General features: G+C 38.0%; 1 protein-coding gene across 1 annotated transcript in view; it reads right to left on the bottom strand.

Moving 5' to 3' along the window:
* Positions 1-16,883, bottom strand: part of col11a1b (collagen, type XI, alpha 1b) — a 76,501-nt gene that overhangs the window by 41,824 nt on the left and 17,794 nt on the right. Inside the window, exons 5-11 of the mRNA XM_057334854.1 lie at positions 10,631-10,756; positions 8,050-8,148; positions 5,764-5,844; positions 2,097-2,402; positions 786-845; positions 314-355; positions 94-156 (exon numbers count right to left, since the gene is read on the bottom strand). Of these exons, the coding sequence (XP_057190837.1) occupies positions 94-156; positions 314-355; positions 786-845; positions 2,097-2,402; positions 5,764-5,844; positions 8,050-8,148; positions 10,631-10,756 (777 nt within the window). The remainder of the gene's footprint in view (positions 1-93; positions 157-313; positions 356-785; positions 846-2,096; positions 2,403-5,763; positions 5,845-8,049; positions 8,149-10,630; positions 10,757-16,883) is intronic.

Consider the following 16,883-nt stretch of genomic DNA (forward strand, 5'->3'; position numbering starts at 1 on the left):
TCAATTTAAGGAACAGACCCTGATTTACGCACCACATTAACATATATTAAGTAGCACAGTTAAGAGATATTTTATTTGCAAACTGTTACTTACTCTCTCACCGGAATCTCCGTGGGGGCCTGGGGAGCCTTGTGTACCTGGTGTGCCAGGGAGGCCCTGTCAAAGACACGCAAAACTTCAAATGCAAAACCCTTAGAAACACTCACACCAATTTATGCTAGTCTTTCTGGCGGCGGCTAATACATTTTCCACAGAGGTATTTTTTCCCACAGAGTTTCTGTATGTGTGAAGGGTGGAAAATTGTAATACTCACGGCGGGCCCTGGTGGTCCTGGGGGTCCCTCTATAAGCATCCCCTAAAAAAGGGGGAAGAGAGAGAGGAAGAAAAACATGAGTACGGTAGCGTACTGGGAAGGCTGTAAATTTCTGAATATGAGCAACACGGAAATAAAAAGAAAATCAGGTAAAGAATGAAGAGGAACTGTAAAGATGTGGCTCATTTAGTATAAATGACCCAACTGATCAATTTTCACTATTCATTGGTAGTCATCGCTGTCAAAAATCTGATGATTCCTTTAAAAGCTTTAATGTAATAAGACATTTTCCTGGACTACTACCATCTTCCCGTCCCATATGTCAAGTGAAAATGACACAATGTTTAGTAGGTGAAGTGGCAAACTTTGCCATTTTAGAAAAGCCACTCTTCAGGGGTACAAAACATTATTATTGCATTATTTGTAGTTTCATTTGGTCCTTGTAAAAGCCACTTGCAGAACGTTTACCTACCGGCTCAATGACTGCAGGTTCACCTTTTTGCCCCTTTTCACCACCATAGCCGCCACCAACCTACAACACAGGCAAAACAAACTGTGATTTATTGAGGGGGAAGCTATATTCCTCTAGACCACATAACTGTAAAACAGTACATTAAACACTACAGCTAATGCCCAAAATGGACTACATCACTCTATAAAACCAAGTGGTGAACAAGCACATGCCCAGTCACTACTCTGAGGATGATTAGAAATGAAAAGTGAACTCTTTTTACTTTTATGTCCTCTTGTAAACAGGACTGAGCAAACAACATTAATTTTAAGAAAAGCTAATTGCTACAGTATATTTTGAGTTAGAATTGTAATAAACCTGCATCATCTTGACCTTAAAAATAATTTAAAAATAAATAAATTGTTTTTAAATAAATAAATGTTTTTAGAACTGCCATATGAATTATGCATGATAACATGATAACATGTTCCTGAATATGCATGAAAGGTTCAGTGTATGAAATTTAGCGGCATCTAGCAGTGAGGTTGCGAATTGCAACCAACGGCTCACTCCACTGCTCGCCCCTCCCTTTCGCAACAAGAAGGCTGACACAAGACTAAGATGTCATCATGTTTTTGCTTCTTTACCAAATGAGATAATGTATTTACGAAATGTACTCGGTTTGTCCGCATTCTTTACCTAAGTTCTACTTCCTTTAATTTAAATTAGATTTAAAATTCCACATTCTGTTTGCAAGGTCAATTAAAATTCATAAACCTACTGTAAATGGAAGTAAATTGCCATTCTCCATTAATTCTGAATAGCGCACTACCCAAGACCAACAAGAAAAGTGCCCTGTCATTTGAGTATATTTATACAGCAATTCCACATAAGCATCGTCCAAGATATCCAGTGCTTTAGCGAGTGTGTTTTGTGTCTGTAGACCAGGATGATACATGTACCCAGGAATGAAGAGAAAGAGCAGAAAGCCATTGTGGTCAATGTGTGCTTGTAAGTGTATTCAAGTGTCTGTGTGTGTGAAAGAGTGCTTGTGTTAAACTGTGAAAATTACAACTCCACAATAACACATCTGACATTTCATTTCCTGAGTTCTACACAGCCCAAGTAAAATGGGTAAAAATGAAAGCGTTTCATGTGCTCCTGCATCAGCGAGAATAATGTAAATGACAGTAAGGTGAAAAGGATTTTTAGTAGCAATCTGGAGCATTAATATTACAATTATATACAGTAGCAGCAATGAAAAACAAGATTCCAGAGAATTTCTTGCCACGCAGTCAGAGCAGAAGAAGAACTGAAATGAAGAAGACTTACGTTGCTCTCTGTGACCTCTGTTTCAGCGGGTCGGCCTGGACCAAACTCGTCCTCATAAGCAGAACTGGTGGGTTTGGCTCCATTCGTATTGTATTCATAGAATGAATCATCATAATGGTTGGGGTCTATCTCTTTTGCATCATATTCATTAATGTCATATTCCTTAAAGTCCTGAATGTCACCCTCATTAGTGCTTTTGGACTCAACAATTTGCACATTTTCATTGGGGCCAATAGTAGTGTCAACTCCAACTTCTTCTGCTCCTGTAGTGTAGTCATACACTATTTCCTCCTTGTTTTCTGCATTCTGTCAGAGAGTCAAAGCACACATTCAATCAAACTAAATTTTACAACTCCTAAAGCGACCATATTCATTGTCTGTTTATATTTCAGAACTGCTTTACAATTTACAATAAAACAGAAGTATATGTTCGCTTTTTAACTTTTGACACTAATATTGAAGTTGTCTTTTGAACCCACTGAACCCATTATAGCAGTAACAGCGATAATTTCAAAATAATAATTAAAAAATAATGTTTTTGAAATGTTAACATGTTATGTCACTTAAAGCTAATTCACACTGATTTTCAAAGTCTGAAAAAAGATTGTGTATGATACAATCTAAATATTAATAATCAACAACAACCAAAAAGTAAAAACTTTGCTCAAATCTTTTCAGTAAAAATGACCGACCACACTAATCTAGCATTTAAATAATGCTACATTAAAGTCCCATTTTACACCGCGCCCTAACCAAACGCGACGCAACGACACGCGATAAAAGGTATCTTTTCCATGTTAATCAAAGGTTTTGTCCTAACCAGCCAGGGCTGCGCGACGAGCAATGGCCGTTTCTATTTTACAGGGCTCTAGAGTGCGACCTAATTTCTCAATGGTGCGACTAAAAAAAATCTGAGGTCGCACCTGTGCGACCAGCCGTTCGAGGGGCAAAAAAGTCTCTGCGAAAGTCTCCCTGTGGTTCAACAACAGACACATTAGGCCCATATCGTGGTCTAAACCAATCAGAGATAGTGAAGGGCGGACCCCCCTCTGATTGGCCGTGGTCCAGATATTACTGTACGTGTGTGTACGTTTGAAAATGCTGTGCTGCAGTCAGACAGAGAGGTGAGGAGCCTGTAGGCCCATCAGATAAACAGAGTGGATGTAGCGCGGATGATGAGAGAAGATGAAAAGAACGACTGACAACTTTTTCGTTAAGAATGTTAAGTTAAGGCCTGATCCATCCGAAAATCATAACCAATGCTCTGACACGCTAGACAGCGACTAAATGGTCTCATTTTGCGACAAATTTCCCTGCCAGTGCAACAAGTTTTTCTTAATGGTCACACCGGTGCGACTGTCAAACTGATCAATATATAATTTTTGCGTATTATAAATTTAATGCGCAGAAATGTTATATTGCGCAAGCTGCGCATTCGGTCACTCATTTTCGTCTCCCCTCCTTCAACCATTCATTTATCTATCAATGGCCCCGCCCCCAAAGATGTAATTCGCGGGTAAGAGGCGAAGGACCGAAAGAGCAGACGAGTGAAGCGCTCAATCTTGCAACTTAAATAAATATGCAGAATACAAGAATTTCCCCTGCTAAGGTACAAAACAGCAAAGATAACGAAATGTGTTGAAAGTATTTTATGCATGTGAAGCTAATGCAGGAAACACGTGTTTAAACTTTAAGCACTGAACTATTGTGTAAAGATCTCTAACAATACTGCAAAGCATACAAAACGTTATACATCACGCTAAAATACTATTTATTTGTAAGTCGCTATTGATAGAAGCCAAAAGTGTATCAATGCAGCTTTCATGAAGAATAATCACTAAAAGCCTTCAGGTCTCGCGGGATGTTTGAGATATGCGCGCGCCCAGAGAGTCAGCACAAAATACTAAACGGAGTTCTCTTTCACACCTTCTTACTCTGAAACGGACATATTAACACAAAATAACCTAAAAGTTCCCATATTAACAAGAAACGTTGTAAAGGTATTCAGTTTCGTGACCAAACAGTTGGGAAACAAAACACGTGTTTCAGTATATTGCGCGAGCTCTTAAAGGGGCAGCAGCATAATAAAGATCTCTGTTTATAATGTTCATCAAACAACAACGGACGGGCCCAAAAACACTCACTGATATTAAAGGAATTGTGTTCTCTTATAGGAGTCGTTCACAACAAATAAAGGAAGAAAGTAGCTTTAAGAAACATGTGCTTTAAATATGGTAAAGTGTCGAAAGAGAGTTTACATATACAATAAAAATAATTCAATCATAAACAATGATTTGTATTAATTTGTAATTGATTTATTAATGTATTAAACACATTTTAATGAAGTTTTAGTGATTATTTTTTCTTACCTCACCCCACGAATCTGGTGCTATCAAATTAAGGGCTGGTACCACCAACTGAATAACTTGGTAGCACCAGTGCCACCTCTCTCAAGTGTTAGTCTAGAGCCCTGCTTTCTTGTAGAATTGTGCTTCAAATAAAGAACTTTATGTTGACCAAATTGTTAGTTAATCATTTACAAGTCAATATTGCCTATATGGACAGCGATTTTAAAAAAAAGTGAACTTGTAAAACTGCGGTGTTAAATGCGATGCGGTTGAAAATTTGGGTGCACCTAACTTTTGTGCTGGTGCACCTAAGAAAAAAAGTTAGGCGCACCAGTGCAACCAGTGCAAAAAGTTAGTCTAGAGCCCTGTTTTAGGACAGGCTATATACATTTGATTACATACATTTAGATTCTGAAATTATAGCATAGCTTCCGGTGAGGCATCACTGAAGTCATGAGAACAGGATGCATCTCTCTGCATGTGCACTCTTCAGCTGCAGCGTGAGAGGGTGCGTGGACAGAGAAAAACTGTTCTGATTGGCTGTGTTTTGTGATTAATTGTCGCGTCCAGCCCCTTTTTCGTGTTCAGTATGGACAAACAAATTGCTTATCGCAGGAGTCTCATCGCATCGCGTTTGGTTAGGATGTGGTGTTATGCTGCGTCTTTCGTGCTTTCATCTATGAATTACGCTATAACAATAGCTTTCTTATTTCAAAGATATTTCTCTGTCTCACATTCTTCCTCACGCGGGGCCTTTATGCAGTGAACAAACGCACTTAACATTTCTCCTGTTAATTCCAGTCTTTGTGTTGTATACTAGAAGTGGTTTATGGGGTTGTGTCAGCCCCTCTAGGTGTATCATTTAAAGCAGACGTTTGGCCTTGACAGAGACATACTGTTCCAGTTAAATATGGCTGTTCTTCATTAAGACTTCATTTCTTCATTTATGCAATGGCTTAGAAAAGATTGTGATGGAACAGCCAGACTTTGAAAATAACTAAAGGAAGGAAAGTTGCAATGATTTCAGTGAATTTAGTTGGACACTGTCTGTTAAATGGCACAGCGATTTTTATTTGATTTTGTGTACCTATAAAAGTCAGAATGATGCACAACCAGACAGTTCAATATGAACCACCTCAAAAAAACGAGAACAAATGCGACATCTTAAACATGGTTATCTGATTACTATAGTAACATTTTTTGAACATAATATTAATTTCTTAAAGTGCAAAACTTTGTTATGTGGAACAAACTACCAAGTGCACCTTTAAAATAGTCAATGGAAAACAATATTTGTATGGGAGCAGGGAGATCTTTACCTCATTAGTTGGAAGAGGAATGGAAGGGGCCTCAGTGCCATAGTCCTGTTCAACATAGTAGTCAGCATCAGCAGTGCCAGGCTGTATAAACATTAAAAAAAGGTTCATTTAATTTCAAATAGAAACAAATCCAATTTAATCTTAATATGTTAATGTTCATTTACTGGTCTTGCTCAGAACGGTTTATTATTATTTGACACATGAGCAGGGTCCAAAAGTAACATTTGCCAAGCTCTAAATGTGAGTAAAACTAAATTGGCAATTAAATAAAATTGTGTTACTCACAGGTTGGAAACTGTACCACAATGCATGTCTTAAATTGCTTTATTTCGAGTCTGACCCTGACTGATATAAGTAGGGATAAACCGATCTATACATTTAGTCAGATAACAATAACTAATAATTATTTAACAATGTAAGCCAATAACCGATATATTGGCCGATATACATATGAATATAATTTTTTCTGAGCCTGAAACAAAAGGCAAATATTGGACTGCTTTTATTTTAAAACATGGTAACATTTAGTTCTCTTTTTTCCGAAAATCATGTACCATACCTACTTTACTCTAGTGAAAGATTTTTTAACATTTTAACTTTTTTGGTATAATGTTTATTTAATAAACAAACTATAGATGTTCTTCCAGTGCAACCCAGAAAATGTTCTCAATAGCCACAAGTCTAACAGGTCTCAAGACAGAAATCATTTACTGTAACCATAGGAAATATTTATAATTTATCGGCTTTAATATATCGGCCCAATTTTATTATCGGGCCGATAATGCTAACATTAAAAACGTTGTTATCAATATAGCAGATAATATATCGTGCATGCCTAGATGTAAGTGATTAAAATTTCCAGTAAAGAAAAGATCTGTCACAGCCCCAGCGACAGTAGTTTACCTATAATACCTAAATATTTGTTTCCTTCAGACCTCCATGTAGCAACACAAGATTCTTTATGTTTGTGATAACTCGGCATTTACACATACATGCATATCGTCGCTGTCGGGCGGAAACCTCCTATGTCCAAATTTGGTCAATTTCATATTTTTTCACAAATCGATGCTATTGGTCAGTCCCCATGTGGGTCTGTTATTTTTACAAATTATTAACCAATCTAAAGTGTTGAAAATAGCTTGAGAGCAAATCTCTTAACTCCATTGGACACTTCAACTGTCTGAGAAGTCTCGTAACTCCACCTCTTCTTCACTCCGCGGGAGCTTCTCGGCATTACGTCTCCTGATTGAAAGTTTTTTAGACAATAACGAGTGAAAATAGTTAGGTTAGATACATTTGAGTAGGTCTGTTTTGTTAAAAATAGATAGCTGTAATGCTTCGGTGCAGAAGGAAGTCCATGAGCCACGAAGGTAAATTTGCGAGCAGATTCGGTTAATTTCCGCCTATTAGACAGCCTAGTCAGCTCATCGTTTTTTGTATTACATCACTTATAGTTCTTAAACCTTTAAAATAGAGTTTAGGAAGATGTATGTAACCACAGTCGTTAGCTTTGGTTAACTATTGAAGCCTTTTCTCTTGTCAAGAGGCTCAACGCGACCGCCGACTTTATTTGCGTGCAGATTAATTTCCGCCTATATTAGACAGCCTTGTTTAATGTTTTATTTTGGTATAGCATCACTCATAGCTCTAACGTTTAAAATAGAGTTTAGGAAGATGTATGTAACCACAATCATTAGCTTTCATTAGCTCTTAAAGCTTCGTCTCTTGTCAAAAGACTCAACGCGACCGCAGACTTTGATGAACACTGCTGGAAACAGCGACGTCTGTGTCCGTACCATTCTTATCAATGACAGAGTAATCTCGTATCTCCCTGCTCCCAAGTAATAAACCTTGTATCTCCGATTAAACATGGTTTTGGGGAAATGTTGTGTTAATGTTAGTACACAACAGTATATGATAGCAATATAAGGTATAATACCAAATTTAACGATACAATGTTTAATAACTCAAAAAATATGCAGTTTTTTTAACTTCCTGAAAAATAATGGTTTTGGAGATAAGAGGATTCCGCCTGACAGCGACGATATACATATTTATAAACATATGCATGCATGTATGTTTTCTTTTTACCTGTAAATAGCAGGTACATTTTAGACTTTATATTTGACTCATGAGAGAGATGTCATGAGTGAGGAGAGTGAAAGCAACAGAGGGCAATAAAACAGGCATATAAATTAAAGTTCACAGAGAGTGAAAATGGGTGGGCAAAAGAAACTGTCACAGTGATTGACGTGCACCCGGACCATACAGATGAGCAGTGTTTACCTTAGTATCAATATGGACCTCCTCGGTGGGAACATCAGTGGCGGTCAATTCTTCTGTGTATTCATAGAACTCATTATAATCCGTGTATTCAGGATTAAACTGAGAGGGAGGATGCATGTTAGAGAAAAAGATATGAATGCCATTATAAAGTCATTATATATACAAAAAAGAAGATGTATAGTAAGACAGATGACTGCCACGTTACACAAGATTTTTTGTGTATGCTGTTAACATGACCAGTGAACTACAAACACTTTTGTAGTTCAAAGCACAACTGTCATGCTGTCTAATTCGATCCTCTCCATCTCTTTAAATTATTATCCCCATCAAATCAATGGCTAACAAGATCAAAATAGCAAATTATCTTTAAACAATGCCAAGCAGCTTTGATTGATTTGATGTCTTGTATGACATTTTGAACAAGATGCCATTTAGCAGATGTTTTTTCATCCAAAGCATTTTACAGTACAAAATGCACAGATGAAAAGTTTTGAGTAATGATTCAAGGCTATAAGGGAACAAATGTTGTAAATCTCCAGAGTCATTTTGGTTTCAGCATAAGAAAGATAGACAGAAGTAAACAGTGTAAATTATGCTTGCCGTCAGTGAAAACAATCTGGGAATCAAAGGATTCAACTTTTGAACATTAAAATGCACTTAAAGGTCATGTTGTCAGGATAAAGCTAATCTGATGATGGTATCCTAAAAAGTTATTATGCAACCTATCTGCATTTATCTTCCTAAATATCAAGACACTTGCTATATTATCAGCCTCAAAATATTTAACTAAAGTTGAATTTATAATTTGTGTTGTTGTATTACATTGTATGCACAGAGTTCTGTAATTTACAATTGTTTTACTTTCACATAATTTATGATTTTAATGAATAATTCTGCTTAATACAACTAACACAACCGAACACTATCAAGTTAGTATCCAGTTAAGTTAAATGACCTTAATCCACTTGCATATAAAAAGTATTTTAAATTAAAAAATGTACCTAAATGCCCATCAATACCCTGATTTAACAAAACAGCTTTTGTTAAGCAACCAATCATAAACACACACTTTATATTCTTTCCGACTCTGATAGGGTGCACGAGCCCAAAGTGAGGCAGAGCAGATTAAGTTAACAGGCGTTCTGTGACATGCCTTTGTCCATCAGAGAGATGAATTTAAATCCCAGTGTAGCAGCTGAGCTCATAAAAATAACAGGGAAAAAAGTACTGAGGATTGGTGGACTGGCCACGTTCCACTGGCTGCAGAATAGAAGCGAAGGGAAGAACCATCCAGCTGTGAGTCAGTTTACGCCATTAAACGGTCTTGCCAAGATCAGAGCCTGCCATGGCTGTGGGCAGCGAGCTGGATGAAAGGCATAAATAGCGTCCTGGGCCATTAAAAACGCATACCCGTTTCACACACGCGTCTTAAAGCATTTGGTACTGCACAGAGGAGCGTACTGCAGTGGGACAGAATGGTCGTATTTCCAATGCTCTCTGCTCTTCCTAATAAATATTTCCCTTTAGGCCATTGTTGGGCTTGACCCCATAATTGCTGCTTGCAGCTATATCAAATATAGATGTTAGACTGATGCTGCACTGAGTTATAGTACTAAAAATGTAAAGCTTGTCACAAATCTGAAAATCTTGTGATTGTATGCAATTGTTATCACTTTGGAGGGATTTCCAAATCTGTCCATTGGCTTTGTTTTAGAATATGCGATGAAACTACATTTTCCATCTCCCTGTTGTGATGTATTTCTCAATCCCCCGTGCAGCAGTTATGGTGATTTATCTTTACATTACAATCAGGAGTCCTTTAACAGCTGAGACGCATAACTTCACTTTTCCAGGTATTCCACAACTAGCTATGGAGGGAGAAGCTAGGCTTTCCCAGCAAGCATGCAAGAGTCATTAAAAGAAAAATATCTTCCACGCCACTCAAGAGTGGGCTCAGACTCTGTGGCAGGGGGAAAAATAGTTTCCACTGTGAGCTCACTGGATATTCCGTGAAATATGCTTGGAAAACACTGACATACTGAAAAAGATGAAATATCAAAATCCAGACAAACCGCACTATATTTCAATGTGAGATTACCAGGAGAGTTTAATCGCCCTGGATCAGTGATTCCCAACCAGGGGCACATATACCTCAGGGAACCTTTAAGAAAATAACAGCGTTGAAAGATTTTGGGAATTAAATCATTTTTAATTGTTAAAAAAAACTCTTTTAAGTTTTAAAGCATTTTAAAAGAACGTTTAAAAAAAACAACAGCTTTACTTCTCTCACACAAGCTGTGTATACTAGTGAATACTCTCAGCTGACATGGTTGGGAAACACTGGTCTAGAATCATAATAAATGAAATACAGACCGCTTTACAGACCTTCAGCTCAGGTTTGCACCATAACATTGTACTTAATCCTTAATGCTGATTTATCATTTTGATTTAGCATCATTTCTGGGACCTGAACTAAGAAAATCCCAGAAAGACAGTGTAGGTAGTTGTATAATCCATAAATATATAATCAGACACATCAATTTATCATCATCATCACACACACATGCTCGTCTGGGCTCACCTCCTCCTCGGGTTCCTGAGCCTGTGGTGTGTCCTTGTGGGGAGTTTCGCAGTCAGGGCTGTAGTGTTCACAGTAGTCGTAGGCGGCACGGGGGTCCGCCACCAAAAGGAGCTGCTGGATGTCACCCTGAATAAAATGCACACAATAACAGGCATTTATCATCACAAATATTCCAGATACATATACTGTGAAGGTGCAGTGTGTCATTTCAAAACGGCATTGCAAACTGTTTGTTTGGCTATTTAGTACAGGCCAGTAAGCCACTGGTGGTAGATGCTTAAACACCATTTGGTGTTAGAATCTGATCTTTCAAATGTAGCTGTGGATTCTAATGAAATCAATTTTAGTCAAGAAACATTTAACAAATGTTTATTACATATTTTACATTCACATCAAGCACATTCATATTGTGCTTTTTTGTACATTCTATGACTACATTGTGTATTGCTCGTGTATGTAATGCAATCTGGGAAAACCCATCGGATGTCGCACTGGGACGTTTTCAGGAATATCCAAAAATTTGGTTTCATTAAATTATTATGTAACATCTTGTCAATCATCTCTGAAAATATATTGGCAAATTGCACAAATATTGACTTTTAGTGGCAAGCTGATTTTTATGTTTTTGCCCGATAGAGGCCCATAGCTTTCTCTCTCTTTTACAAAGACAGTTCACGATCAGACAGATCAAAGTAAACAAAATAACATGCAGAATGAAGGTGTATAAATGCACATACAACGTTATTGTGAGATGGCAGAGCTAGCCGTTTGGAGCACTATGAGTTTTCCCTGAATTTTTTTTCTGAAAATCAAAGCGATCAGTCGACTAACTCCATAACTTTTTGTTACATACAAGGTATGAAAGAAATAAAATCAGATTCGAAAAGGACTTGAAACCAGCTTTTATATGGTATCGAAACCTGTAAAATGTAAAATTTCACCCTGTGATGGGTTTTCCCAGATAGCGTCACATATTGTACATGCTGTCCAATGTCACCGCAAAAGCACCCAATTGTTGTTGGCAAATTCCTTGTGAGCACAACTTACTTGGCCAATAGTCTGATTTTGCTTGTTTTTTTAAATAGAAAGGAATGTTTATTTATCAGTTGCAGAAACAGAACAGATTTTCTTATTCATTAATTCCAATAGAATCGTTGAGAAAAGCTCATATTAAAAAAAAACTTAAACACAACAAAACCATTCCTAATTCTCCACATAACAATAAACAGCTGCATCACCACAAAGACACGGAAACCTCTTGATATTGGACTAAATCAAACAAGCATGTGTCTGTGTGCCACGGAGAGCTATGTGCGATAACATCGGCAGCAGCCTCAGGGAATTGAGTGCTAAACCCCCGTGCTGCTGCGAGACGCATTCCCAGGCTCACAAACCCACTCACAGACAGGAAGAGGGCAGACGAGCTGCTCAGCTGAAAAAACAGGGAAGAGCGAAAGCATTCTGAAACGCAAGCATTGCTGCGCGTGTACGTCGGGAGTCGGGACGGGCGGTAATCTGTATCCCATTCAAAAAGCACTATTGTGCTCCACCGTGAGTCACATTTCACAGACCGGCCCTGCTCCAGCGACTGAGGAATGGCAAGAAAAATAATCAGCGCCCGCTTATGTGAAATATCTGAGACTGTCTGTTTTTCATGAAAATGTTGGAGAAGGAAATAAGACCCCCGCTCCCACCTCGACACAAAGTCCAAACAGCCGCCCTATGCAAACCTGAGGAATTTTGAAGCAGGAATTGGTGAGAATGTAAACTAGTGCAGTAGCAACCACAGAATACCTCAGATGACCTTTGCTGACCTGGACATGCAAACCCAGACATAACGTCTTAAAGGAGCAATGAATTAAGACATCAATTTTAACCCGTGCTTTTGTTATATAAGTGGGAATCGTATTCAAGCAAACATCCTGTAAGTGTCAGAACTGAAAATGCCCATGTTACTGAAATTACAACTGTTATTGACACCAGGCCCAGCGAACGCCAGGTCCTGGAATGCACTTATCTATGACGTCATTGATAGGTTGAACACCGCCTCCACAGAAGAATAACCACGACTACTTCTCTAGCCCCGCCCACTGGTTCGCGCATGACAGTACTGAAGTAATACAAGTTGCGCGGAACCAGATAGAGCGAGCAAGCAATAAACATGCCGTTAAAGATCGTAAAATATTTTGCAGTCAGTGCCTGGTTGTGGAAGAACACAGTCGCTGCATAACCATCCTTCGGATTCAGACATTAGTAATGCGTGGCTGAAGTTTATTTTTAAAGACATTCCAGCTCACATGGGTAAAAAATTACCGCAGATTCCTTTGTGAACAAGGCACAGGTCGACACTGGATTTGCAGAGAGACTAAAATTAAAAAGCAGTGCTGTGCCGTCAATATTGGATCCGATAGAAAAGGAGCAGCAATCTTATGTGAGTACAACATTTTTGTACTATGCGTCACTATTGCTTTGTTAGAGATCGCTTGATATGCCCTGAGCCCTATTCGCATGGGATTAGTATAACCTGGGGACCTCTAGTCATTTGTAATAATTGCAGAGGTTGTCTGTGATCTTAATCCCGTGCAAATCGGCCATGTCTGTAATTTGTAATAATTCCCCCACAAATTACCTACCATATTTTGACGAACACTGAGGTCCTGTGATAATATTAGTCCCTTACGAATCGGCATCTCTGTGATTTGGCAGGCTCATATATAATTTTTCAAGGTTTTATCAACCGTTTGCGAATAATGGAGGCTGTTTTGAAGTGTTTTGGTATTATTTCGGGTGCTGGGTCATATCCATAAATTACCGGGAGTCTCCCATTTGTTTATTTATCATGGAAACTCTCGTAACATTTGAGACCCGCGATCGCGGTGATCTTCTGTCCGGTTCACAATCACTGGTCTCAAATGCTTACAGGTACGGATATTATTAAACACCATACAACTATAGGCTATACAAACTATACGCAAAGCCTTGCCATCACATCCGGGAAATAAGTCCCGGTAAGTAAATTTGAGTAAAATCTTATATAATTAATTTATATATCACACGAGGTCCCCAGATAATACTAATCCCATGTGAATAGGGCGAATGTGTAACCTAACGTACGTCTCTAACCAAATTCACAGAAGGCTCCAACTAAGTTTACTATGCAAACTACTATCCAATCATAGCAGTGGGCGTTTACTTCCAAGTCTTCAATGCGGCACGCCCATTAAAACCGAACGTTTGTCGAGCCGGCCTCAAAAACCGGGTAGAAAATAGCCTATCACTTATTGATTTTGATGTTTTTGAATGTAAAAAACCACGTACACGTCATAAGTAGACCTCATACAACAGTGTAAAACAATAAACAAGCCCATTTTATGACACCTTTAAAACTGGTAAATATAACTGGTAAAAGGGGATAAATAAAATCCTAAATTATTATTTCTAGGTTTTGATTGATGTGTAAAAGTCGAGCCAATCAGGGTGGTCAGGGGGAGAATACTAGCATGCAGACTATACTAAATTAGAGTCTACATCTGTATGAGCTTTAGCACTGGAAGACAAAAGGACACTTCCTGCTAGCATGACCAATAAATCCACATTTACGGTTAGGAGCTCTGACAACTCTCTGTACAACAAACATCTCACATTTAGGTACCAACACACGTTGATAAGCATTGACTGAGATTTGGCTGATGCTCAGAGTACGCTCACACAAAATTTTGTCATTGGTAGCGCCATGCTGTTTTGTTACATTACCGGCACTGTGTTTGCCATTAGACTTTTTATGTACTTTTTTACTGTCAATCATTTTTGTTAGGGCTATCAATCTTTCTCAAGTAATATATAAAAAACAACAGAAAAAGGAGTCAGAAAGTTGAGACAAAATTCCTGTCAAAGAGCTGACTTGACTCCTGGTCAATTGTCTGGGTGGAGGAGCAAGAACAATTTTGAACTGGATGAAACCAGACAGTAAAACTGAATACTTTTAGAGGATGAAAACAGTGTGGGTCTCCCAAAATACTGTACCAGTTTAAATTAAAAGATGCTTTCCCAGAAACATGATACAAACCCTACATAAGGTTACCTGGCTGTACAGACATAAACCATTCCTGCTGTACAGGAGAATTCAAGAGCCACATTTGTTAGTAAATACAATTTTCAACGCCAATTACCAAATGAGTAAACATAGCTGTACGGACCATAAACATCTTTCAGGCAAATCCATCACACACATCTGACCTACTTAAATGAATATGAAATAGTGCTGACCCGCTACACAAGTCAAAACACACACTACCGTTTCTACCTCCTCATTCCTACTGAGCCCCATCCAGTGACTTTCTATCACTGGATTAGAGATGTTATTCTTACTGTTTGGCACCTCTTACTTACTACTGAGAATCCAGATAACATACAGTACTATCAGGGGTTTATACTGAGCAGTGAGAGGGAGAGATATATCGACTTTGAATAGTTCAGCATCCATTGGGATAGACCTACAAGGACTGCTGCATATTATGTTGATTCATAACAGAAAACTATTCAAGGAGAAAAAGTCCATTTACAGCGACCTAATTTCAGAAAATATTGAAGAAGCCAAAACTTTCCAACAGCAGATCAGAATCCAAATCCTCACCATTTACTTGTTCTGATTTTGTTTTCCTTGCGTGCGTTACATATAAACGTATAAGTTATACATGCTCTATTGGATCGGTATCTTAGAGCATGTGAAATGGAAACTAGAAGTAAAATGGAAGAAAATCTAGACAAAAACAGTAAAAAATCTAATAAATAACCATTCAAACAGTATATCTTATTTAATCTAGGAAGGTTAAGGGCATTTATTCTTCTTGTAATTATAATTACAATATATTGATATATATAATAATTACCATTGCCATCTGTAGCATTCTTGTGCCCCGCTGTGTTAATAATAAACACCAGATCACTTGAACGTAATCTCCTGCACAAGACTTTCTATTAGAAAGGTATTGAAAAAAAATATTTCATGAATTTATCAGCTCTGAATTTATCAGGTAAAATATAGATTTTTTTAGCAAAGCAACACCAAAGGTATCTTTGAATCCGATGTCTTTGTCAAAGGGGCTGGGGTACTGAAATCGCATTTAGATGATTTACAAGAAACTACAAAAATGATCTTTAAATTTAACACACTAATATTATGTCAGCAAAAGCACTACTATACTTTATATATGTATATATTCTACTATCAACATTTTACAGATAAAGCTTTTGAATTGAGGGTTTTCACTTTGTTTAACTTTACATGAATTAAATTTGCTCTAACACACGCAGTTTCTGCCAATCTCATATTAATCTTGAGTATTTATAGAGTAGAATTGCATACTTCGTATCTTTGAAGAGTATTTAGTTTGATCACATTTATAAAAGATAGACACAGCTGTACGATTATTCTGGAAAAATACGACCTCCTGGGGGTATGTGGGGGGAGGAACTAAATCACTAGCATACAATACATCATCGCCAAACATTATCCCTGCATAACTATTGATTCACTATAAGTTTGTGTTGTTTACATTACGCACGTACACACCGATTGCCAACAAAACACAGACATATGACTTATGTTCATGTCTGGTATCTTTTAGCATTGGGACCGCGCCATCTATCAGTTTCAAATGATCTCCAAATCCAGTGTTATATCCACCTATATCCATACATTTATATAACATCCATCACTGAAATGCCGTGAACAAACAAACACACATCGACTTCTCACTCTATCGCAAGAGTATAACAAGCTGCAGCTGCAGGCCCACAGCGCAGCCAATCTTGACGCAGCACAGCCAGTCTTGATGGTAAGCGGGTCTTCCTCGCTCGTCAGTTGATGAGTGGGAGGGCTATTTCTTTCGCCTTGCCGTGGGCGTTCTTTTCCGGAAGAATTGCCCAATAAGGGACTAAGAAACGTTATTACGAAACAGATTTTCATGTTCGAAAAAAACTTTCCGAAACCTATACGAACGCTGGGGGAGTGTATAGAGCACAGAAATACTACGTCATACGTCCAACTCGTTTTTTGACAAGTTGACCATGTTAAGCATGAGAAGCCAGCATGTTTAACATTGTAAATAAGTCAGAATGCATGAAACACCGTTGCATGGCCCCTTTAATAAAGCAAAGCTGTAATGGAAAAACGGCTAGAGTAAAAGCCCTCAAAGGGATTTTCATCTACAGCAAAAGCCAACTCATTCACTCTTTGTCTGTGAAATCCAAC

The sequence above is a fragment of the Triplophysa rosa genome, linkage group LG5, assembly GCF_024868665.1.
Source record: "Triplophysa rosa linkage group LG5, Trosa_1v2, whole genome shotgun sequence".
NCBI lineage: Eukaryota > Metazoa > Chordata > Actinopteri > Cypriniformes > Nemacheilidae > Triplophysa > Triplophysa rosa.